The sequence below is a fragment of the Hippoglossus stenolepis genome, chromosome 3, assembly GCF_022539355.2.
Source record: "Hippoglossus stenolepis isolate QCI-W04-F060 chromosome 3, HSTE1.2, whole genome shotgun sequence".
In the NCBI taxonomy this organism is placed as follows: Eukaryota; Metazoa; Chordata; class Actinopteri; order Pleuronectiformes; family Pleuronectidae; genus Hippoglossus; species Hippoglossus stenolepis.
Window position 1 is genome coordinate 7,916,644 of NC_061485.1, and position 25,744 is coordinate 7,942,387.

At 42.4% G+C, this 25,744-nt stretch overlaps 1 protein-coding gene across 7 annotated transcripts; it reads right to left on the reverse strand.

Moving 5' to 3' along the window:
• Positions 1-733: 733 nt before the first annotated feature.
• Positions 734-18,426, reverse strand: tead3b (TEA domain family member 3 b). 7 transcript variants are annotated; one of them, XM_035152602.2, is made up of 13 exons: positions 18,294-18,426; positions 9,639-9,703; positions 8,262-8,324; positions 6,169-6,180; positions 4,693-4,818; positions 4,564-4,607; positions 4,348-4,404; positions 3,847-3,911; positions 3,602-3,738; positions 3,181-3,354; positions 2,346-2,489; positions 2,101-2,253; positions 734-1,740 (listed from the first exon to the last, which is right to left on the reverse strand). In XM_035152602.2, the coding sequence occupies exons 1-13, from the start codon at positions 18,415-18,417 to the stop codon at positions 1,627-1,629; spliced, it is 1,278 nt and encodes a 425-aa protein (XP_035008493.1). In that variant the 5' UTR covers positions 18,418-18,426; the 3' UTR covers positions 734-1,626. The 7 variants fall into 7 exon arrangements, with proteins under 7 accessions (XP_035008493.1, XP_035008491.1, XP_035008488.1 ...); XM_035152600.2 differs by having other exon boundaries at positions 3,602-3,759; XM_035152597.2 differs by having other exon boundaries at positions 3,602-3,765.
• Between the last annotated feature and the right edge of the window lie 7,318 nt (positions 18,427-25,744).

Sequence of the window (25,744 nt, forward strand, 5' to 3'; positions counted from 1 at the left end):
TCTTTTTTTTTTTTCTCTTTTCAATTAGGCTACATAACTCAAGGCAGAAAATAAGCACTGCTGTTGATTCACCCCACTTCTGGATCGTCTTAAGTGCAACCGAGCACACGTCTTCAAACACAGAGAAATAACAGGGGATCTCGTAAGGATTGGTAAAGCCTCGGCTTCACGTCAGGCCGCTAATGGTACAAGGCATCCTTAGTGTCAAAAGTCAGTTATAGATAGATGCTTGTAAGACCTGATTTTTTTTTTTTTACTGTGTAAGAAAACATAAAAAAGCAGAACTTTTATAATACGGTAACACAATAAACCTTCTCCCTGTACACTTGGACTGTAAAACATGGGACTATTTTTTTGTAAAACAACAGGCTACATGAAAATTAGTCATCCCACCCCGTTCCTCTTTGTGCCCAAATACAAAAACTGCCTCGAAATAGGTGTGAATCTGATGTTTCATTAGCTGCTTTCAGACATGCACTGAACTCCAGAGATCCTCCAGACATTCTCAGAAGGGGCTTGTATGTGTGAACGCAAATGTCCGAGTGAGAGCCTGCAGAGTTTCTGCAGACCTTCTCCGGGTCAGCCCGCTAGTGAAAACTCTGCAGAAAGTCTGGAGGACCTGATGTGAGAACACAGCAGGAGATCCTCCGTAGGGATTCACCGCGAGCGAGCGGGTGTGTTGATGACGTTTCTAACAAAAAACTAAAGAGAAAACAAATATCTCAGGATGAAGAAGCGAAGCCGTACACGTAGAAGACACCGACTACAATGTCAAAAGAGCTTTTGGTGACGAGGGGCCGACGCCGGTGTCGATGGGCTGTAAACAAAAACTAGAGATCTCCACAGCGGAATTAATACGTTACTACCTGCCTCTGGCCTGCAGCACCAGCCCTCACCTGAACGCTCCGGAGATTTCTGTGTTGTCTCTCAGCGGAGAATCTCCTGCTGCGTTGTTCGTCTGTGAAAGGAAACCTCCGGAGAAAGTCCGGATCAAATTCTCCGGACATCCTATTTCCAATTTTTTTCTTTTTTTTTGACAAAATACACCTGTATGACTATTTTCTGTTCATTTAAAAACAAGAGGTAGTAATAAAAGGCAATTCAAAGTGGCAGGCAATGATATCTTTGGAGAAAAGGCACTTGCTTGCTTTCCTACGGCAACAACATCACTTGGCTCTGGATTTCCCCCTTCTGTGGTTCTGTTGTCTCGACCTTTTCATTCTGGCACACACACACTCCATTATTGCTCAGAGTGTATTCCCTCGGAAAACATCAGGGTTCTTCTCCGCCCACAAAACACATTCTCGCTCCCTCAATAAAAACATTTCGAGCTCCATCAGTTACCTTGGCAAAAGTGACCCACTTCATCTAAAGCATGTTTGAACACATGGAAAAAATAGCTATAGTTGTTCGAAAAATCCGTAATTCTTCAAAAAATTTCTTTGCGCGTCGGCACGTTGAGTATCACTCTTTTGTTTCCTCGTGAATGAATCTGTCCTTGTTAGTTCGGTCTATCATCGTTTGAATGTTTTCTTCTGGTTTTTTTCCTGGATGGTTGAGCTGGTCGAAGAGAGATTGTGTCACGCTTTGTGTCTGGCTTTTCCCCAAACCTCCCTGAAAGAGCTGTTAGTCTTTGACAAGTCTGTAGACGTGGTACTGAGCTCCGTGTTCGCTCGTGGAAACCTCAAACACAAACGCTATACAGAGCAGGGTCTCCTGGGTGTCACGGTTCGTCACCACCTGCAGGGCGAGAACGTAAAAAGGTCAAAGGGGAAACAGGAAGCAGCACAGTCTGTTTAGTATTTGTTAAAAGAATAGTTTGAAATTTTGACTCTCGTAATCACGTTTAGCAAAATCCGCCTACCAGCCCCTCTATGCTAACCCTACCTCCTCCATGTTAGTGAATGGGACACTAATGCTGTAATACTAATTTTTCTGATAAGTTTGGACAATGGGAGGAAGTGGAGACGCGTCGTCCATCTTTACTTACGGTCTAGGCTTCATGTTAACTTGCGGTAAAGACAGTGAATATTGGTTCTTCCCCAAAAAATGCCAAACTATTCTTTCCACAATCAAATCATATAATCAACTGTGTTTTACCTGCAGGATGGTGAAGTTTTCAAGAACACTGTTCATCATGTATTTTTCAGGCAAGTGTTTGAGTTTGTGGATGAAGTTGATCATGTACTCGCACATCGGAGAGCGGTGGATCCTGTAAACACACTTTCCTCCTTCCAGACGGGCGTACTCTGTCTGCAACACACACACACACAGGACAGCAGTGAGTTTAAATCAAGTTTCCGTCCTGTTTGGTCCATGATCACATTCCTCAGTGTATCTTTCACCTCTACTTTCTCGACAACCTGCTTGCCGAACGAGCAGACTTTGGTTGAAACGGTGATCGTCATGTTCTCAATGCTGCTGTACTGGCTGCTGACACCGTAGAAAGAGCCGGGGCCGTCCTGCATGCCGCTGCTGTTCAGGTCCGCCTGCAGAGCGCACAGATGATATGAGAGATCGGTTCGATTATCAGATCATTAGAGAGCATTACATGTTTTCTCACATTCTATACACTACAAAAGCACCCTTCATACATAACATGCAGCTCAACGTGCTTTACAATAAGATCAAAGACAGATAGATCAGACAAGACAAAAACACATCAGAGCATAATAGCCTTGAAGAATTATCAGCTATTTTTGTTTCTGTTAAAAAAAACAACACGGGCAAGAGACAAACAGGAAGTGAAGTGCAGCATACACGATGAAGCAATGTACTGTGCAGAGCCTCGTCAACAACCTCAAGATAGAGTCCCTCACTAATACAAACACCATTGTGTTGCAGGAAAAGGAAGTGGTTTTCAGAAGCTGTATTTCATTACCACAGGTCACTGAAGCCATGAGTCACTGTGAGAAAATAGCTGCAGAGGTCTTTGGAAGTGTTGACGTGTAGCTTCCACTTCACAAAGGAGGAGGAAATTCGATTGGACACAATGAATTCATGAAATCTAATCTATCGCCTTTTGCATTTGAAGTGTTTTACATGAGAAAGTGAGACAGATGTTCGAGATGGGTGTTCGCTGCACGTAAAGAAGATTTCAATGTGAGGAAAAAGCCAAAGGACATAATGGAAGACAAATGTTCAAGAACATCTAAAAACTGGCAGATGGTGACGACTCACCCAGAATTTAACTAGGAAGAAAGCGTTCTGAGGGCCTTTCTCATAAAGCTCTTTGAGCCCGCCCTTCTTCTCAGGGAACTTGTCGTAGATCTGCCGGATGTCCACCGCCTCGAGCAGCGGGTCGCTGTACGACGGGTTGGTCTGTCCAATGTGGACAAACAGATGTTTGCTGTACTGTGGTGGACAGAGACAAAAGAAACAAGCAGTTTCAAGGTTGAGCTGCAAAAAGTTCTGTAAAGAGACACTGCATTGACTTTTGATGGTTTCCGACATGAGATCTCTACCATAGACCATTTGAAGATTCTGCCCTTCTTAGACTTTGCTTTATATTAGACACTCGAGATTAGAGATGCTCGTCCGACACCAGAATTGTCTTTAAAAAACCTCCTGTGTCGTTTCTCTGCAGGAAGCTTTAACTCACGTTGTCTGGGTCTCTCTGAACCTCCATGAAGGCCGAGTACTCCAGCATCCGCAGCTTAGAGGAGGCGATGGTCCGGTCCTGCCACACTGGCACTGCTGTGGCAGATGGTGCAGGAGGAGGCGCCAAGGACTCATAACCTGAACCACCCACACACACGCCCACACCCACAAACACACACATGAATAAGTCACTGTGATCGTGCGCTGTCATTTCCAGGTCACCCACATGTTTGGTTGCATACTCACTTGGTATGGACTGTGGTAAAGGACCTGATAGGCTTGGGTACGGCGGCTGTGCAAAAGTTTTGATACTGAAAGACAGTGAATAACATGATGACACAATGATATATAAACCAAATAGTGACATTAAATAATAATCTGATGCTTGTGGCACATAGGTTTTTAATATATTTGTATTTTCAAGTTAGTGTCTCGGTGTAAGCATGTGTTGCTGCACCAGCTAGGCGTGAGTCCACCTGCTTCATTGTTTCTTAATGATGCAAAACAGCATCAATTATGGTTTTAATGACAACAAAATTAAGAATAAAATCTAATTAAACATTTGCAGAGTTTCTTACTTTTTCCCTGATCTCAAATTATCAAAAGAAGATAAAGTTTACATCAAATTTGAAGCAGTTAATTTGCTTGGTTTACATCAGTGCAGGAAACATACAGTAACATACAGTGTAGAGGAGGAGTTAGTTGTACTGTGTGCTCATTGCTGGACCACGGCTAGGGGGAACTTACGAATGGCTGGAGCGGCCAAGCCCAGGAGGCCTTCCCGGGTTGAGATCTAGAACCAGCCTGGTGTGCAAAAATGTGGTCTGTTAATCATGCCTTCCAATACCCACCTGACATTACACCTAACCTCACTGGGTGAAGCATTTACTCATCAATAGCAACAGTCTTTACAATATACACCACGGTGGGTCCCACCAGATAACATGTGGGGGGTTTACTTACTCCTGAGAGGGTCCCGGCTGTCCTGGGATGGGACCAGGCCAGAACTGGAGAGTGAATAATAAAAAACTGTCAGTAGCTGCTTCAAATTAAAGTTAATATTTCCTAACAGTTCCTTGGGGGAGGTCTCACTCTGTGCTGTTGGTAGGGGGCAGGAGGCAGCGGCGGAAGGTGGTTCTTTATCATACTCGGTGAGACGATCTGTGCAGACGACAGTGCTGCCATGTTCTGCAGGGCTTTGTCTTTAGATGCCTGATCCTACAAACAGAAATGAGGGGGGTCAACCACAAGGTGGCGCCATAACCTAAACATGTATCCATTGCTTTGCATGATCCTGAATGATTAATGGTTGAGTCTATTTACAGCTATCGAAAAACATCTGATTGTAAAATCAATGCATTTTATAGTCTAACAGTCATAGTAAGTTCAGGTTTAGCGTAAAATTCAATAAAAACTCTAAATGGAAGATAACACTGAAGTTTTAATAATGTTCAAAGAGCAGCTGGACACATGGAAGCGAAGAGAAGAACTGAGAAAATGAAGCAACGTAAACCCAACGATTCAAACTGAGGGTGTGAAGGTGTGTTATCAGAATCACCACAGGAAGAAGAGAATAAATAAAGTAAACGCACTGGCTTGGAATGGAATGCAGTTTTGTTTTCACGTTACGTCTGAGAGTAAATATCCACAAATTCAAGTTTAACCATGCGGATGGAAGTCATGAGATAAGCAGCACAACAAAGCAAACAGATTCATGTCCACGCTGCACGGCACAGTTTATCATCTACAAACACATCTGAGCAGTTTACTTTCATTTCAATATTTTCAAACTTCATCACATCCGCCAAGGAGGCTATGTTTTCATCTTCATGTGTTGGTTTGTTAGCAGGATTATGAAAAACTACTCATCCGATTTCCTTGAAATGTTCTAGAGGGGTGGAGCATGACCCGAGGAAGAACCCATACAATTTTGGTGCAGATGCAGGAATTTTCTCTTTTCTCTTTCTTTAACTTTGCGAAATGGGGCATTTTGCAGCATTTTCGTTGATCCCTCAGAATAATTCATAGATCTTGATGAATAAAAAAATCAGGCATGTTTAGGGGACTGATATTTATGAGTGTGTGCAATTTGTTGCAGATCCAGATAAAAATCCAGATCAGGTTAATTCTAAATTCATATGGGGACTGTTGGGCCTTGGCGGCGGTTTGCTCCCTACTCAGAGCCCCGCTGGTTAAAAATGCATCCTATTGCTCTTTTTTAATGTTTTTAAAATAATGCATTTGAGCTAATTCAGTGATTAATTCTGAGATTGAAAGACAGATGCCTCAGAAGCGAGACCCCAAATCAAAAAGGGACACCTTGTGCAAAGCAAGCAAGACTTTGGCTTTTGGCCGCGGCTGAGGGGGATTGCACTACGTCAGGCAGGATGCGCAGCAGCACTGGGTTCAAAGCGTGACTGTTTCCTGAGCATTGCTTCATTATGGGATAGCGATGAGGGTGGGGGGGAGAGGCCATGCCAGCAGAGGGCCATAGCAAGGGGACAGTGCACTGGTGCTGCCAAACAAAGGGGAGCAGGGAAGCATATTGCACAAGTCGGATTCACTTACCAAATTCATCGCCTAAATCAAAAAAGAGAGAAACCATTAGTGCTGTGCAGTTTTAACGATGAGTTAAGATTAGTTTAAGAGTTTTGTTTGAGATAAGAGAAAAAACAACTGAAGTTTCTCTTATCTTTCTCAAACTGTAGACATGGTTTTTAAAAACTCATAATTCACACCATGAATAACAGTTTGCTCTGGTTTAGACGTTATGACGGTAAATTAAAGATACATATCCAAACTATTAATCACACATTTTTTACTTTTGAATACAGCAAGTTTCCCGAATTGTCTACAGCACATGTAATACGACATATAGGATTGAAATAATGCAGTATATATGTATATATATAAAAAAACATTTAATTGGACAAGAGTAAAATGTTGAAATAATTGCAAGTAATTCAACATATGTTTGCACAAAAGAAGGCAAAGGATAAAGACATATTTTGTGACTTTCTGATAAAATTCTGTATATAACTGGGGACCACTTGAGTAATAATTCAACAGAAAGAAAATGATGCAAATAGTCAAATAATTCAAATCCTCAGAGGTTGATTTTTGCACAAGCCTTCAGTGTGGTATATAGATGGCTGGTGCACTGAGACATTTTTCCTTCATGTTTGTTCAGCTGATGCTACAAATTTACTTTATGACCACGAGCCATTTGATCTTAAAAGACATCAACTTAAATGCCGAGTAAATCCCTGAGCAGAGCAATGGCTACAACGGCATTACCAGATGCACCACATGATGATTAATGCTTAAGAGCTCCAAGAACAGAGTTACAGCAGTGACCAAACTATCAGACCAAGTTGAAATCATGAAGCATAATAAAGTTTAAGATGAACACATGAGGATAAAATGATTTTCTAAATAATCAAATTGATGTCCAATCAAATATGTCATGTTTTGTGAAGGAATGAGGATGTGTGTGCAAAAAAAGAGTAGTCACAGAAAGAACAGAACAAATCATGATTAACCCCTTCAAGCAGATCAAAGTCACCGCGCAGCATTTTTAGGCCCTTTTAAGTACATAAAACATGATTTAAGAACACAACACTGCCTCCTGTTGGTTATAACATATTAGATGAAGAAGGCTGAACACACAGTTTTTGATTTCTGCAAACATTTCTGATTCCATGATCTGAAAGTAAATAAGAGCAGGAATGATTCGGTCACAGTTTCTCTAACAGGACAGAGAGGAAAGAAGTGTAACTAAAATCTACTTGATGATTTGTAAGTGATGTGAGAAATCAGTTTCCTTTCCTTGTAGATCATCACACTAACTACAACTTGGTGGACTGACACCACTGAAAGGTTGGTTAATTTATCTCGGTGTGACACCAGGTGCATTAGTCTGCATGAAGGGGTTAATCTAAGTTGAAGTCAGCGCTACAAATGCCACAAAGTCTCTGTATTTACTTGTGTCTGATTTATGGACTGTGTACAGAACATGGAAATATGCAAAAACCATAAAATAAGCATGAACAGACCAGAAGTACTGGAAGTCAAAAGAAGAAATACGGTAATCAAAGATTAATCTTAATTAATGTCCAGTTTTACTAAAGACATTACAAACAGACACATTAGAGGAACTTGAAGTAGCAACTACAGTTTTAGGGAAAGGTTTTAGAGCGAGTTTTAGAGAAAGAAGAAGTCTAAGAGAAGTAGAGTTTGCTGCGGAGGCAGAGAAAGAGCTGTAGCATCATGCAGCTGAACAACCTTTCACTGGGCTCATCATAACAACCTGTGTGGGCAGAAGCTTCAGAATCAACTATTCTACTTTAAACAGTTCTACTTTAAAGATTAGGGCCCATAATTAATGCAGCTCAGACCTACGGTAGAAGTTAAAAAGCTTTGACTGTTGCACTGTGTACCTCATGCATGATACCAGAGCAGGACTGGGGTTATTTTTTCTATTCTCAGAGATTTTAGCAACTAGTTGTTACACTGGGATTCTTGCTTGCCAAGCTTGCGTCCACTTATCCAGCAGGAAGTGGCCTCGCATCAGCACAGAGACTGATAATACGCACAGATTAACTGGTTAGTGCAAAGCCAAGCCTATACAAGCCCCGCCGAGCCCGCGGTGAAGCGCATACCTTTAGCTTTGACTGGATCTCGCGAGATTTTCTCCGGGCGAGAACCTGCAAGTGGCTAGAAACCTGCACAGAAGAATAGCCAAGAGGAGGGAAGAGGAAAAGGAGACAGGGAGAAGAAAAGACAAGGGAAGAAAAGAAAGAGAGAAGCCGTAACCAAAGAGGAAAGGGACGCTCAGTCAGTGGTTGCCGTGAGGCAGGTTGGCGGCACCTACCTTTATACCAGCCTGGTATTCACGAACTTTCTTCCGCGCTAACACCTGTATGTGACTAGACACCTAAAGGGGTGTGAGACAGTTTTTTGAGCATAAAAACAACATTCACTCACATACATGCGCGCGCACACACACACAGACACACACACACACACACACACACACACACACACACACACACACACACACACACACACACACACACACACACACACACACACACACACACACACACACACACACATATGCATGCAGGCGCAGACTTGTATTCACACAAACACAAAATCACACACACACTTACAGTAATAACACACACATTAGGAGTTCTTATCAGTACATGCTGTGGCTAAACATGATAACAAGATAAATATTTTCACATCAGTCAACATTGATAATGATCATGATAAATATCACGTTATTATTTATTTTAAACTTCAAACTTTTTTTCTCCTGAGTGAAGGATTTAGTTTAAACTTCCTCTTTATGAGCAGTGACAGACAAACATTTGATAAACAGCAAAACATTTGACAAATCTGAGGTCGATCATTTATGTGTTATATGTATAAACATTATATCGATACATACTGGACTTTTGTTATAATGCTAGTGATGAAAAATGATTTATATCGTTTTATCAACCAGTGTTAATACGTTCAAACTAAAATAGATGATTTAAAGGATGTGCTGGTGATATTCTATATTTTTCTTCATATCAGATCCCACGAAAAACCCAAAACCAACAATAACTTGATACAACAACATTTTTGATCCTGATATATCTTATTGCTTTGTCCCATGGATCTTGACTGCTGCCAAAATCTCATTAAAATGATGTATGACACACGTTTTCTCTTAAAATCTCATGGAGTGCTTGTGGTGACATTTATTTTGATTCCTCACACATGATGCTGAGAGACAGTTAATAACAGTGTTGGTTTGGGCCTTTAAAAGGGACGTGTTGACAATAACAAATACACATAACTAAACCAACTTGTAAACCTACATTTTGTGTTGAGGCACAAGGAATTAGCTGCTGAACTTTCACATTTTCATTAATCTAGTGCCATTTTTATTACGACTATTCGACTGGTGATGTCAGCAACTTAAACCAAACACATGCATGACTGTTGTAATTCAGTCATCAGCGTGAGTAAAGCTTGTTTACCTGTTTTCTTGTGCGGGTTTTGCCTGTCCTCAGCTTGATGTACCTTGCTATCAATTCATTGCGACCTGCAACCAAAAAGAAAAGAAGGTCTCAGACTGAACAAGAAAACAAAATAGAATGTCAGTCTGTACACATCTTAAATTACAACAAGCCACATCACATTTCTCAGCTACATGGTGGTGGTAGTTACAGGTTTGTAGCCCCATTTGCTTCCATGAAGCAGCTATAAAAAAATATTATAAAACCAACTTTAAATCCTCTAGAACCAGATCTTTATTTGGATCCATACAAAATTCCACAAACTCATTGATACTAACCCCTTAAAAAAGTCAGATTTTTTTCAGGATTAATACACAGTTCTCTGAGAAATTAACGAAAATGTTGTGTAGCAATGTTAAAGAAAAATGTATCTTGGATCCACCTCCTGATCTGGATTTGCTCAAAAATGTAATGTGTTCTTCCCTGACTCATATCGCATCCTCCCACCAAGTTTCATGGTTACCAAGGGTCAAATCTTAAATTCTATCAAGCCAAGCCAGTTTGCACACGCTCATAGATATCAGTTCCCAGTGTATCTGATTTATTCTTCAAGATCTGACTCATAATTTCTTGGGAAAAATGTCATAAAAAAACCCTCCTATCTTGCAATGTTAAAGAAAAACGAATAAAAAGACTGGATCTGCCTCCTCAAACGACACACACATCACCCCATAGGCGAAGGTAACGAGAGACAGATCAGTGATAATACCCTGAAGTGGACAGAAGGTGGCGCTCTAGTTAAACCTTGGAATACGTGTGTCACGTCAAGAGGAGCAGCAGTGTGACCTTTTCCCAGAGCTCCTCAGACCCAGGGCAAACCGCCTTTGACCATCGGCCATGAGCCACAATGACACCTCTGTCTCCTACAGCAGAGGTTTTTAAAAAATCAAAGTTTCATATAAGGCTGGTTTCTGTTTTGGTTCTGTTTCCCCCCCCAACGTTTCCACCGACTCGTTTCACACATCCCTATTGTCTGCTCACATGGCCCCGTCGCCTAATTACAGAGAGTGCTTAGAAAACAGAACCATGTTTTTCATGACATAACATCTACTCTCGACATTCTGCACAAACAGGTTGTGCAGGGAACAGGCTGCTGTTCCCCGGGGCCTCCGTGGGTCCCTTCTTCACGTCCAGTAGCCGAGCATGTGCTCCGGAGTGCGGGCCCGGGGTTCGAGCAGAAAATCATCTTTAGTGTGTGAGAAGTGCAAAATGCATTATAATGTTGCCTCGAGGGGGGAAAAGTCGGTCCATCGGTCTTTTTCACGTCTCCTCGCTGCCAAGTCACGCTTACTGGGTTTCTGCGGATGAGCGTTGGGGCCAAAGGGAGAGGTTGAACCGCTGTATCATTATGAATAATGACCTCAACTCTCCCAAAGTTGCTGACAGGAAAATTTTTCACCAACGAAAACTGGTCAAGATGTGTTTTCCTCGAACACACACACACAGACACTCACAATAGACTGAGTGTCTCGGACGTCTAGGGTTTAACAGCTCTGGGTCCCCAGACACATAATGACAGGAGGAACAAGTCCTGTTTGTTCACACACTCTTTAGCGTTTGGCCTCCAGAAGGCCCTTAGTGCAATTACCATAAAAGTACTGAAGGCCACCTCCAGCAGGCTCGCAGGCCTCGCCAGGCTCTCCAACCAGTCGGCCCGGCGGTCAGCCAGCAGGGCCGAGCTGTCTGCCGATACCGAGGTGGCCCCTCCCCCTCCGCCCTGGGCCAAGGATGGACACGCCCGCTCCAGCGCCTCCGCATTCCTCGCATTCCTCTGAGCCTGTCACATCTGTGCTAGCCAGTCTGATTGGCCCGGGCCTGCGAACACAGCCAGAGCTCGGGCCAACGCACACATGCTCTTATGCACTCCTTCCAGCCCTGGGAGTAGCAGGGGTTACGGCCGGGCTCAGGGCCATTAAGGTTGGGGTAGGGGGTCGACAGTCAGAGGGGGGCAGCTGCTGCAGTAACTCTCAGAAGAAACACAAAGCCATAACTGACTCTGCCAACAACTGCCACCTGGCAGCAGAGCAGCCCCTTCTCCCAAAACAACACCACTGTGTGACCCTGCGCTCAACGGACAGCAGCACCTGCTGTCGACCATCCCAGCAGAGGATGGCAGAGGGAGAACAATGCCAGTCCGACCCCCACCCAACTGTCAGACTCAATCTCTTCAGCTGAGGGGCAGAGGGAAAAACATTATATTGTCCCGTCCCCACCACAGAGCTCTGCTCTGAATTTCACACATATCTCATTGCAACGCACTGGAGATACAGTGTGAACTCGTTTGTGAAGGTTTGACTGATAAAGACAGGAGTTTTGTACAGAGCTGGTCAAACTGTGAGTTTCAGTTTCTGGCTGCGGCCGAGTGAAACCAAGTTAAATCTGTTTTTAGTTTAGAATTTCAGTCATTATTGTCCCTGAGGAGTGACACAGAAAAGACAGAAACTGCCACAGCTAAATTATTATTTATTGCAACAAACTAAAGAGATTAGAATGATTGCAATATTCATAGATAAGCTGTACCAGTTAAATGCAGAACGAGGAAGGGGCCCAATTCTGTGATTATTCAAAGCCAGCATCTCTAATCAATTAATCAGATTTCTAGACAGCAGACTAAAAACTTTTTTCCCCTGTATTATAACAACATGGGCCTCAGTGATGACTCTGTACTGCCTGGTAAATAACAAATGTGTTTTGTTCATCTGATGGATGGTGAAGTTCTGCGGTCGTGAGCTGAGACGACGTCTCCAGTTTCTCACAACATCTGGTTGCTTTTGTGATATGTTAAATCGCTGCTTTTTGTTTGATGCGACGTACAGTCGCGCTGCAAATAAGCGGTGTTTGAGTTCAGAAGTTTCAAATAAACTTTTATGAAGTCGAACAATATAATGACTTGGAAACTGAAATGGAAAAGGTCACAATCTCAGGCACTGCACTTTTTTTCTGGCTTTGAGGAAACAGACAAACTGGTTCATGGTACAACAGAGTGATGATTTGCATAAAACGTTCCAGTCCTAAACAATAGAGAGAAATAGAAACAACAGAAACAAATAATAAAAAAATTCTAGGTTAATAAAATCTGAGGGGGCAAGAAATCAAAAGCTGCTGCTGGACATTATTCACTTTTAAAATAAAATCATAACCTTCAGGATATCTAAAAAGACGGTCTCGGGACTTCAAAGAAGCAGCTGCACGGTGGACACATGCACATTTTCTGGAAATTCACTTCTTTTGCCAACTGCAACTGGTTATTTTAGCTGATCGTACTTTTTTAGACGCTGCTCTCAATGACAACAACGCAGCAGAATTTTGTTTTATCAAGGACAAGACTCTGTGTGTGTCGTCATTCTGCAGCCGCCGAGATCCAGCTCAGGCTCGACACGGGGGTCGTGGAGACGGTGAAAAGGCCGACCCACACGGCAGGGGATCATGACAGGTGCACATAAACAGACACACAAGACAATCGCATGCACAGCCCTGCTTGTCCTCTGCCTCTAATCCCCCCCCCACCCCAGACACACACACACACAGACAGACACACACTTCCATCTCCCTCTCTGTGAGCGGCTCATGATTCCCTGGTTGATTGCTCAACACCCACTCACATCGCTGCAGGCTGCCCTTCTTCACCTCTCCCCCTGACGGGACACGCCTCTCTCTTTTTCTTTTTCACTACATGACCGCTGGAATTTTCCACTTCCACGCGAAGATAGTGAGCGAAAAGGTAATCTCTCCTCACCCTCAGCGAGCTCCCCCCCTCCTCCTCCTCCTCGTCCTCCTCCTCCGTCTCTCCCCCTGAACCCGTTCTCCACCCTTATTCTCTCTCCCCACCTCCCTTTTCATAACATTGAGGTAATCCTAAATTGCTAACATACTGCTCAGCCATGACTGAAAACATTCCTAGCATCTCAGCGAGGGGGCTGACAGGGAAGCACCAGGCGTGCTCAGTCATCATTACAGACCCCCCCCCCCATCCACCCCTTTTCCCTCTATTGCACCTTTTCCACGCATGTTTTCTCACAGGCACCGAACCCGCTGTTAAAGTCTTGCCGTGGCTCTCAAAAGGTCACAACTGACACAGGCCTCTCTCTCTCTCTCTCTCTCTCTCTCTCTCTCTCTCTCTCTCTCCAGCACCTAAATCTTCCCTCGCTTTGCTTTCTACCCACAATGCTTTGCAGAGTAGTGACAGCTGCAGGGCTGAGAGAGAGAGGGAATAAGAATAAAAGAGAGAGAGAGAGAGAGAGAGGGGTGTGTGCGCTCAGGGTTTGACACACCTGTTGAGGCCAGAAAACGCAGGTGAACAACATGTCAGCACAGCCCCACAGCAGAACAAGACAGGCCACATTTTTTCAGACACACACACACACGCATCTTTTCGAAGACACTTCCTCTGAACGTAGTGGCCTTATATGTGCCAACTATTTCACTCTACTGGGAACAAAAGTCTCGGAGCTACAGCTATGCTCTAAATGTTTTGTTTTTTTTAAACTTCAAACGACGCCGCAGATCATCACGTCCAGTACCAGTTATTATTTTAAACCTCTAATTGAGTGTTCATCACTCTGCATGAGAAGTACCGAAAAGAATCAAAGGTTTATTTTCTCTCATTCTAATTAAATATGCCACAACGAGTGATGGGGCCGTTAATCAAATCAAAATCATTTATAGTTTTCATAACTACTATAAGTACCGATGTATAATTATCAGGATATTAAATGTCACAATGTAGGAGTTGCTGGGACGAACTAGACGGAGAGCGACACTTGATGAACAGCAAAACATTTTATAAATGATGTGTTATATGATCTCAATCTTCTCAGAAGAGGCATAAGCATTAAAGCGATACAGCTTATGTATGAAATCTTTGTTATGTGCAACGAGCAAATGTGAATCTGAATGTAAATAAACTTCTTCTAACATTGATGTTAATACTAAATAAAAAAAATTGAATGATGTATGGAAAATTAGAAATTTGGTGATGATGAAAATTATACTGCGATAATTATTGATTATTGCTTTATTGCCCTGCCCTAGTACAACCAGCAGCTGGTTAGCTTAGCTTAGCATGAACACGAGGAAAAAACTAGCCTGGCTTATAGGTAGCGAAATCGGCCTCTACCAGCCAATCAAAAGCTCAATAATTGTTTTACATGTGTGCATTTATTTTAATATTTTACGTCAATTTTTTTTTCTTAATTCAAGTTCCATTTTGGGTTTTAGTTGTGTTTAATGTTTTTTTGTAGTTACTTACAAGTTAAATTGTAGTTTAACTGGAAAATATCATATGGGTTTGATAACGACATTGTAGGAGTCATTGCAAATTTATTTTTAAATATATACATTAGCCAATATATCAGATTTGGACATTTTTAGTGCCTCATGTCATCATCAGCAACGGCTCAGAAAAATGCAATTCAGTCAGGCTGTAGTGCACAAGCACAATATACTGATAACATACATCGGACTTACGATATAAAGCAGAGTGCGTTAAGAACAAGGAGCTGACGTGCAGTAACAGATGTCGCCTGTTTAAACTGTTACAACTGTGATTACGTCACCAACTGGAGTTTAGCTTCTTTATGTGTTGCTCATGTTCAGAAACAAACTGCAGCGATTATTAACATGTGGCGTTTATTAAAAAATATGAGCGTTTCTCTCTTTTGAACTCTTTGTCACCCCTGAGCTGCGTAAATGACTGGCAACGCTGCTGGGAAGTCTAGACAGGTTAGTGGAGCGGAGAAGTACACATATATACAACAGTCCTCGCGCTAATGGAAATTTGCAAAAAAAAAAGGTTTTCCCACCAACTGGGAGAATAAAAAAGAACTCCTGGCAGAGAAAGAGTGATATTCCCAATGGGAGGGATGACTTGCCTGCGTTTGGAGGCCACTGGAAGTCTGAGACTGCAAGGTAGACAGTATTACATACAGTGCAATCGTTAACATTCCCCTAACCTCACGTCAGGGAAGCTTTTAGATGTCTGAGGTAATCACCTTGTGAGAGGGCTTCTTCTGGGGCATGCCTTGGCTCTGGCAGCGGAGCCTCAGATGACTTAGTGTAAATGGAGAGGGTGTTTACTGCTCTCGAAAAAAACAGGCCTCTAAAAGGGGTCCCGAAAGTTTGTCGCTAAGGCGGCAGGTCTGTGCGCCGCTCCGCTCTCTTTGTTGACGTTCTCATGACAAATGTCCGCAGCTCGGGACGCTGCACTGCTCCGCTGCACGGGGTGGAAGAGTTATCTGGGCTTTAATTAAAAGATGGCTACAGTGGTTCATGCTGCAGGTCTTTACACAAACCCTCAGCTTAAAGTAGGTTGTAAACTATTTTTGTTAAATTATTTTACGATAACTGTCCCCAAAATGAAAATTGGAATCTAAATATAATGAATCACATCCATGACTAAATAAGAAAATTCTAACTATAAACAGACTGCACATGTTATTAGTCAAAAAGTTTATTGATATTTTATATTTCTAGTTATTTGCTTTTATTCATTTCCTCAGTTTTTAACCTAGGTTAGTTATCATTACTATTATAATCTCCACAAAGGAGGATATGTTTTCATCTGTATTTGTTATTTAGCAGGATTACGCAAAAACTACAGGACGGATTTCCACGACAATTGGTGGAAGGATGTGGTTTAGGTCAGGAAAGAACTCGTTAAATTTTGGTGTGGATCCGGATCCAGGAATCTTTCCTCACTTTCTTTAACATTGAGCGAAAGGGTGTTTTTATCATTTTGTCGATTTCTCAGAAAATAATTCATGGATCTTGATGAAAACAATCCGACATGTTTAATAGATTGATATATAGTGAGCGCAATTTGGTGCGCATCCAAATAAAAACCGTGATTCCGTGAATTTAAATATAGTTTGATAAGGGGGCTGTTGATTCTGATGTGCTTTACTTAGTGACATTCTTGTTGTTAGTTTGGATATTTATAATTTTTTTTATATGTAAAAAAACTTTTCACATCTGTTTCTCTGGATTGCAACTAATTCATTTCACAGCTGATTAATATGTTAAATGTTTTTACGATCAATCAATTGTTTATGCATTAAATACCAGAAAATTATGAAAAATGCAGATCGAGTCCAAATCCCAAAATAATTGCTGCACCCAGCAAATGTTTGACATTACTACTTGACAAATTATATGTTTTTTATTCTGTTAAATTATTGATTTATTTATCAATTCACACACTTGTTTCCTCACTACTAATCCACTTAAGCCAGGTTCAGAAGCTGCCACTGTAGCTGAGTAATCTCAGGTATGTGCTTGTCCTTGAATATGAAAATGTGACGAATTAGAGGTTGAGATTCCATCTCAGTGAAATCACACCAAAAGAATCCCATTGCAGAGAAGCCAACCAAAAAAAAAACCAGCCTTTTAAAAACAAACACTAATGCCTCTTAAATCCTGTCTGAGACTTTGGTGCCAACGATTGATGGTTTTTATGGTCGTACTGAAGCCGGAATCAATTTCAAGTTTTTGAGACATGATGGACAATAATTAAAGGGCATGAAAGTCCTACAAAGCGTGGCCTCAGGGATCTGAATTACCATGGTGAAAAGAACATAATTCCCCCAAAAACCAAAAGGGGGTTTGTTGAGGTCGAAGCCAAGAAAAACAGCAAAGAAAGCAGCACAATTCCTGTCAATCAACATTTTAACTGCTGTTCAGCGAAAAAAAAAAGCTTCAAATGCTAAATCTAATTAGGAAAGTGTGTGCTGTCTCGAAAACAGGAACGGGAAAGTGGGATCGAAATAATGAATGACAAATGCGTTCAACTTCCTACACCTGGATGTCAGTGATTCCACCGACGGACTTGCCAAAAACGTCCATCTGGAGTTTTTCAGGACATTAAGCGCTCAACACCTGCAATTTAATGAACACGCTGCAGGAAACAGCTAAAACTATTCTGAAACCATGTGGATGTTTGAAATCTCCAACAGACCAGCATGCCAAAGTGATGTTTTTGTTCCAGAGTCTCGGTGCACGCTGTGCTAATTAACACTAATTTAAATGAACCGTCCGGCATCAAACACAACTCTTCTCTAGAAACCAGCACCAACTAGTCTCCTACAGGCAAAACTCTCCCAGCCATACCGGTGTGGGGGGTTAAACGAGCGCAGGATGTTCAGCGATAAAGGGGAAAAAAACAGAAAAACAAAGCAGGTTTGGCGAGTGAGAGCGTAGCGCGGAAGAAAAGAGGCCATAAAACAGTGGGCATTAAAAACAGACTGTAAAGAAAAACACAGTGAAGTAAAAAGACAGGTGTAAATCATGGGGAGAGCAGCTCAGATGGTTTCAGGACGGCAAAAACCAGCTCGGAGAGCGCCGGTGCAACTGGAAGAACCTGCCCCTGGGTCACAGCACAACAGGTACAGACTTGTTAAGGAGAGTTCTGTGTGGAAAGAAAACATTCACCTCCGTGTTGAAGATGTGACATGAGCACAAGAGGAAGAAAAGTTTCTCTTTAGGGCAATTTTTGTTTTTCTTTCAGCCACACGTCTCTGGGGAACGCGTGGTTTTCTCATCTTTGTGCGTTCATTATGTGACTGATTTACATGTAATTGTTGCTCTCTTGTTGTTTCTCTGGCTGTTTTCCAGTCGACTTACCATACATCTTTCCCTCGTCTGACAGGATGATTTTCCTCCTGCCACAGGGAGGGTAGATGGCGAGGGCCTCCTGGAAGCTCTGCTCGATGTCCGGGCTCCACACGCCCTCGGCGTCCCCCTCCATGGTCTTCTCATCAATGTCCCCGTCCAGCCCATCTTCTGGGCTACCGTTGGCGCTCCACTCGTTGGACGCAATGGTGGCGGCTCCCCCTGGGCCCGACCCCGAGCCCCAATATCAAAAGATCTGTGGGAGATCTGTGGAGAACAATGTCACATGAATAAACATTTTATTCAATGATGATTAGACTCTTTAAAGACACTTTTCCAATGGTCAAAAAAACAATGGCGACATATTACATTGTGGTAACTACAGTAACTTAATCACTGTAGCAAAAATCGTCCTGATGCTGTAAACACCACACACCTGAAAACAGTCAACTATTTACTCCAGTTTGAGTGTCCAGCGGTTTTAGGAAATAACTTTATATATTTATGACCCATTTAAGAAGGAACAACTGGGTTTAGACCTGAGAGCCACAGACAGGGTAAGAAAGTCCATAGAGACCTAAGAGATGGACGACCAAATTTGGTTTTTGCAAGGAATTTGTTGACAAACAAAAAACAGAACACGACCATTGTTATACATAAGAGCATATATTCCTATCCAACAGGAAAATAATAACAATCACTCCTAATTCTACATTTTTCCCGAATAAAACCACTTTACCACACAAGCCACAATTGTACAGCAAAAGGATATTATGGGGGTTGCAATACAAAAAAAAGTCAAGCATTAAAAAAAAGTTATTGTTTTAGCAGGACACAGAAATTCTGTCCTGAATTACAAGAAAGTTCTATTCTCAGTATTACGCAAAATACCATCATAGACTGCTATTATCAATGTTGCCCATGTGGCCACAGCTGGAACTGCAGGTCGTGCGATTCAATCTGGAAGATGAATCAATTACAGCTGACGTGAAGAATAACAAAGAAAAAATATAACTCATCGATTGTGTCTGAAAAACAATTACAAGCCACAGTTTGTCATATTAATTTGTGACCTTCTTGTGAGGAGTGAATTGTCACGTTTGGCGAGAATGAGGAAGCGCGAAAATGCTTTTGGCATTTGTGTTGGTGGAGCAAGTTGAATAAATGGTGGACCAGTGTGCTCGGAATACATCTGTGGCTGCAGTGCAGACAGGTCAACACACTGAACTGCGCTGACCTGCAGACAAAGAGGTCAGCACGGTGAACGGGTACATGATACAGTGCAGGCTGCCAGCAGTGTCACTAAAAACACATGGAGCAGAGATTTAATATAAACTCAATTCAATTATGTCGACAACCTAATTAGCAGTTTCCCCACTTCAGCCCTGCCAAGTGTGTTTGGAGCTTTTTCCTTTAGAAATCCACATAGAGTGAATTATTTGCTGCAAAGAGGAAGAAGCAGAACTGTGCTCGCTCATAACAAACATAATGAAAATGCAGCTTGAATAATGTTGTTCATCTATAAGTCACAGTTTTGTCTTCCTCTGACCTTTTCTTTATTGCAGTCGTTAAATTTGCATGAGTAAACAATGTTAACCGTAATTATTACTATAATTTCCTCAATTTAATTTCTCTGAAACGGCCAAATGAATTCAAGATATTCCATAAAACTAAGTTTAAAGACCTCACTAATCAGCACTGGCCTCAAAGAATTCTTGTGGTCTGGGAACTGTGTTCCAGTGTGGTTGGCTTATGGCTGACTGCAGGCAAAAGATCTTAAGTATTTTTCAAGCTGCCTTTTCAGCGTTGTATTGTTTCTAAGATGGAAGTCAATGAGGTAACCATGATCCTCAAAGGATGCTGGTGTCTCTGCTGCAGCATTTTAACTTTAATGGATAAATGCACTAACGTACAAAAAACGAGAGTTCCTGTGGGGAAAGACTACAATGATCCAATCATGCAAACATTTAGACATAAATATAATAAAATGTAAAAAAAAAATTAAATAGGAGACATTATCTGTTTTCAGATGTTTTTTGTTTCATTAAAAGCCACATTTGACCTCTTTTGCACACGAGTCAAAAAATAATAACAATGTGGTTCTCGTAAAAATCAGCCAAGAAATGAAGTTTCGGTCCTCGCATGTGTGGTAGTGCTCGCATGTCACAGTGTAATTACACCAAAACTGTGGTGAAACAGAGTGATTTTATTGTATCGGGATATATTCATGACGGAAAAGAGGGTCTACGATGTAAATCACAAAATATAAGTTCAATGAAACGTGGCAGTTTATTACAGCTCAGAAAAAAATCTCCCTTTGTCTCCGCTCCTCTGTTTACGTGTCAGTATTTACAAAGATACACGTTAGCAGCAGTTGCACCAAATCCTCCGCGAACAAAGTGGTGAAAAAGCAAAGCTGCAGGATTAGTGACGTTTCCTTTCTGTCCACGTGTCGACCAAACCAGCGACACACTGTTTCCTGCAGTGAAATGTAACATACAACACGAAATGCTCGGTTGTCACAGAACTCAGAACGAGAGTTTGACTGATATCCTCCCGAGTCAAACTGCAGCTAATTTTAGCGGAGAGGGTACCGGTTATGGCGGACCCTTTGCCAAGAGGGTCACACTGTTAAAACTCAACACTGAAACCCAACACTCATCAGCGGCTCAAGTGACCCGTCTACATCTGTGCAGATCACAAGGCTGGATCCCAACCAATGGCAACTACATATTCAACCAGAGTTTGGGTTAGTTTGATAACACTCTGTTCTGATATTTGTGCAATTCAAATGAAAATCACCAAATCAAAACCCCAAAGATATTCAGTTTGTTGCCATACAAGACAATGTAAAAACAATAAATCTCCTTATTTGAGAAACTGGAAACACTGAAACTTCTGAAAGTTGTCATTTATTCTAAAAAAGTTTGATTTCCTCAATAATGTTTGACTTAAATCAACTATTCAATGAAACTCAAACATGTATCCCAATATGTGGATGAGGGAATATTTGCCATTTTACTGGCCTGACGAATAATCAAGCAAATAATTAATCAATGATGGAACTAATCTCCCCCCAAAAAAATTAAAATCTAATAAAATCTAAATGTATTAGCAAATGGCTTTCATGACAGTCTGTCATTAACTGTAATTTAGTGTATTTCATTGTCTGACTCATCTGTAGGAACAATGAGTAGTAGTGGTAAACTTGAAATGCCCGTCTTTGTCTCAGCCTCTCTGCAGATGATGCTTGTGTGTGTGTGTGTGTGTGTGTGTGTGTGTGTGTGTGTGTGTGTGTGTGTGTGTGTGTGTGTGTGTGTGTGTGTGTGTGTGTGTGTGTGTGTGTGTGTGTGTGTGCGTGTGTGTGTTATGAAAATGTGTTTCAGGAAGTGTTTCATTAATGAATGCACAGGTGCTGTGGGGCAACAGCTCCAGTGAAGCTTGGGGGGCAACAATTAAAGAGCGGGGGTACAGTGAGGAGGAGGAGGGAGAGAAGGGAGGGGAGAGGAGGGTCAGCCGAGCCACTCTATTGTTTATCTCCAATTATAGCAGAGAAAACGCCGCAGACCTTCGTCGGCACGGCGAGCTGTGAAGAGCCGCACGCGGTTTGTCAGCGTGTAGCTCGGGGATCTGACGACCTCGATGGAGCCCCGAGTGCTCACAAGAGTGTGCTCGAGTGAGGTGCTGCGAAAGAGAGGCTCTTCAGCTGGCGAGGAGAGCAGGGGCCTGAATTCCAGACATGTCCTTATTAAGAAAGAGCCTGCGAGTGTTCACTGTTTCTCCTCCTGCCTCCCTTGTGTCAACCCAACGCCCTCCCTCCTCTGCCTCACCCCCACCGCCTCCCCCTCCCTTCCACCCAGCGCTCAGAACGTCTCTACCCAAATAAGGAGAGGAGACCAGGGGATGCGTGTATGGGAGGAGTGGGTGGCGGGTGGGTGGGTTGGTTGGTTGGTTGGCTGGCTGGAGAGCAGAGGGGGAGAAAGGGGGTGTGTGTATGGGGGAGAGTGAGGGGAGGGTGGTCGGAGGGGAGGGGGGGGTGTCCAATTTAGGCGTCCACTTTGGGGTCTGGAAAACAGTGGGATTGTTCCAGCTGGAATGCAACATCAGCAGTGAACACGCTTCGTGACGCGCAGAGAGCTCAGACTGGAGGGAGGGCGCTGTCAGCGGAGCCATGTTTCAATACATCCTCGGCCGGAGTCACAGGATTTAAATCAGGACAATAGTCTCCACTTCGTGATGAAAGCGAGCGGAGCATCAACTCACAGGGACACTTTTATGGACTCAAATGCGACGGCAATAGTTTGACAATGGGGGGTTCCAATAAACTGATTTAAATTTTAAAGAGCTTTGGGATTTGGGTTTTTCCATCGTGACTTTGTGCCAGAACTTCATCTGAACAGAGAAGCTGCTGTGATTAACATATTGATCAGATTCAAACAGCTGATATCAGCAGCACTGGAGTGTCTGCAGGAGAAACTCAAGAACACAAAATATCATAGTAATGACTCACAGCAGATTGAATGTGACGTTGCACACACACTACACACTGTGGCTGTAGCGGGTCAAAAGTTTGCCAGGGATGTAACTAAGTACATTTACTTCATTACTGGACTGGAGTACATTTTTCATGTATCTGTACTGTTACTCCTCGACACATATCAGCAAATATCTGTATTGCATTTCGTGTTCACATAGTTTTTAACATATTTAAAAGTAATCAATAATGAGAGGGGGAATCGATCCACTGATCCAATCAGAGCGGGCAGGTAACATTAGACCCCGCCTCCTTCTGCAGCCGCATCACTGGTGAAGAAACACCTGAAATGAATTCTGAGGAGACTCTGCTGCATATAAGCTACACTCGACAAATACTTTTACTTTTAATACTTAGTACAAGTACAGACTTATGTTTACTCAAGTAGAACATTTTTATTTTTTACTTAAGTTACATGTTTGAATACTTCCTCCACCACTGCTGCCTTGTCCTGTCCACTTGTGTCCTTGTGCAAACACTGACAGGAGAAATGGTGCATATTGGCTATAATCTATTCAGGTAACTTAGAATACAAAGAGGCTCTGACAAATATTGATTCGATGATCAATAATCGAAATTCACCTTAAAATACTTTGAATACTGAGTGACCATATCAAGCAAAAAAAGCCAAATAATTCCCAGTTCAAAGGAAGATTTGTTGTTCTGGGTGTTAGGTAAGGTTCAGGTTTTTAAGCTCGGGGTCAAACTAAAAAGGACATTTAATGACATAACTTGTGACAACAACTTTTATTTTCTTTTTTTTTTCTTTTTTAAAGCAAGTAAGTTTATTAGCTGCAGCCGTTGTCTCATGCTCAAACCTGTTTGTGTGACTCCTCTGGGCGTTTGCCAGACGACAGGCTTTAATTCGGATGTTGATTGAATGACGCGCTTTTCTCACATTTAACACAAAAATCAAGGACACACCTCCCCTCCCACTTTCTGGGATTTGGGCCATGAGACTCTAAGACCAACATGCTACAGAATTCCAATGTGCAGCAGGAATGTAAATAACGCTGCAGAGCTATGCACCTCGCCCGTTCATTCAAACGGCGCCATTCATGCACCAGAATCCCTCTTCCCATTTTCCCAGCCCTGAACGGGGCGATCGCATTGCAGTCTGTTTTCAGCAATCGGCTTATCTCTGCTGCAGCTCCATCTACGAGCTCACCAGTGTTTACTGGCGCCGGTAACTGCCTCCCTTTCCCCCCTTTTTCTCCCTAGACAAGACTGTGTGTGGAGAAACCTACCAGTGAATTCCAGTAATTCTACTGAGTCACTCTCAGGCTGCTGGGTCACACAGAGGAAAGCTGTCGGTGCAGACTAAATCAGGGAAAGGTCCATTACAGACATTTGTATCGCAGACCTTCGTTTAAACTGGGCCACAGAATTTATGAAATCCCTTTTAAGGAGGAAAACTAAAAGCCTGCTTGTTTCAGCAATAAATCCACGGCCTGTCAAGACTTTCAGCAGTTGGCACAATAACACTTAATCATAAACGGCAGAGATGACAATTTTTTTCATCTCCCGCTGAACATGAGCTCATGGCGCTCTCTGACTGACCAACCACATGGATTTCTACTTACACATGTGGAATTTGAAAGTGAGGCAAGGCGTTGAGTCAAAGTTACTCTGTCATGTCTCAGATTTTTATGGCCCGATTGGCAGCATCTCCTCACCAGTCCACAGGTGGGAAGAAAAAAACAATGTGTAACTTACCGAGGTTTAAGACCAAACAGGATGGATCACAGGAATATATTTGAAACCGAGATTAAACAGCCCACCATGAGAGCCATGGCAGCCCATTGAGCATTAGACCCGAAAAGCCAGACATGTGTGAAGGTGAGGTACAATATCTATTTGATTCTGAAGACCTGTAATGACCTGTCGGAAACTAATGCAACTATTTTACGAAACAAACTTTTCCCTCCGTGTTTCGGCCTCTCGTCCACACGCAAGAAAAGCGTTTATGTCACTAAAATTTAGGTTTTTGTAATGACTCGTTTAGGCTCAACGTTAGATACACATACAGAAACGTTCCTAATCCGTATTTGTGCTCCTCTTCTGAAAGCTTGCGGATACGGTGAAACTGACAGAACGGAGCAGTTCCACCGGAAGTCAATAGGGGGCGGTGTGGCCAATAGTTCAAGCAAGACAACCAAAGGTCACGAGGAAGAAATTTCAACAAAAGCGGAACATTTGCGGGGTTGGTAAGAAGCTACTCACTTCGCCCGCTCAAGTGGACAAACAGACGCTTTTGTCTTTTTCTTAAGAGATACATTAACACAACCTTCTCCATTGTCGCAATGTTTGTTGTTGGTTCTCGACTCTGCGCTGCCCGCTCGTTTATTGCTGAACAACCATGTAGCAGTAGTGTAGACGGGGCCTTGGTTAAGGTTAAGTTAAGGTTACATATTTCCCAGATTCAGCTGTGGTTTTTCTCGAAGCAACTGAATTCCGCCAGAAACTGGCTTCTCCTCGTAAGCAACACAACAAGTCGGAGAAACTCTAAATTTAATGATGTCAAGACGGCCCGAGCTCGATGCATAAAAACAACCTTTTTGATGTAACTCGTTAAACATGTCGTAAATACCAGACAACAGAACAACAAAGGGGATATGTGCATTTTCTCAGGCCAGTTCAGAAGAAAAGGTTGGTGCGCAAATTTTCTAGTTGTTTTTGCACCGTGGGACCAGAATCATGGAATTACAACAATGAAAGTGGCCACATTCTTAATGAAATGGACAAAAAGAATAAATGTAAGCACTAATTTATAGCTTGGCCACTTGAGGGTAAGGGTGGTCGATCTACCCAAAAACGTACATAACTTTTGACACACATCCACGATCCAAATTGAGATCTTTCCTTTTAATTACCTCCGCCAAGGAAGTTATGTTTTCATACCTGTCCTTTTGTTTGTTTGATTGTAAGA

Coding starts and splice junctions, on each gene's coding strand:
- tead3b (XM_035152597.2), bottom strand. CDS start 18,417: ATGGAGGGGGACGCCGAGGGCGTGTGGAGCCCGGACATCGAGCAGAGC. Junction 9,704..18,293: donor AGACGAGGGAAAGATGTATG/GTAAGTCGACTG, acceptor TTTTGGTTGCAG/GTCGCAATGAATTGATAGCA. Junction 1,741..2,100: donor AAAACTTCACCATCCTGCAG/GTAAAACACAGT, acceptor CTCGCCCTGCAG/GTGGTGACGAACCGTGACAC.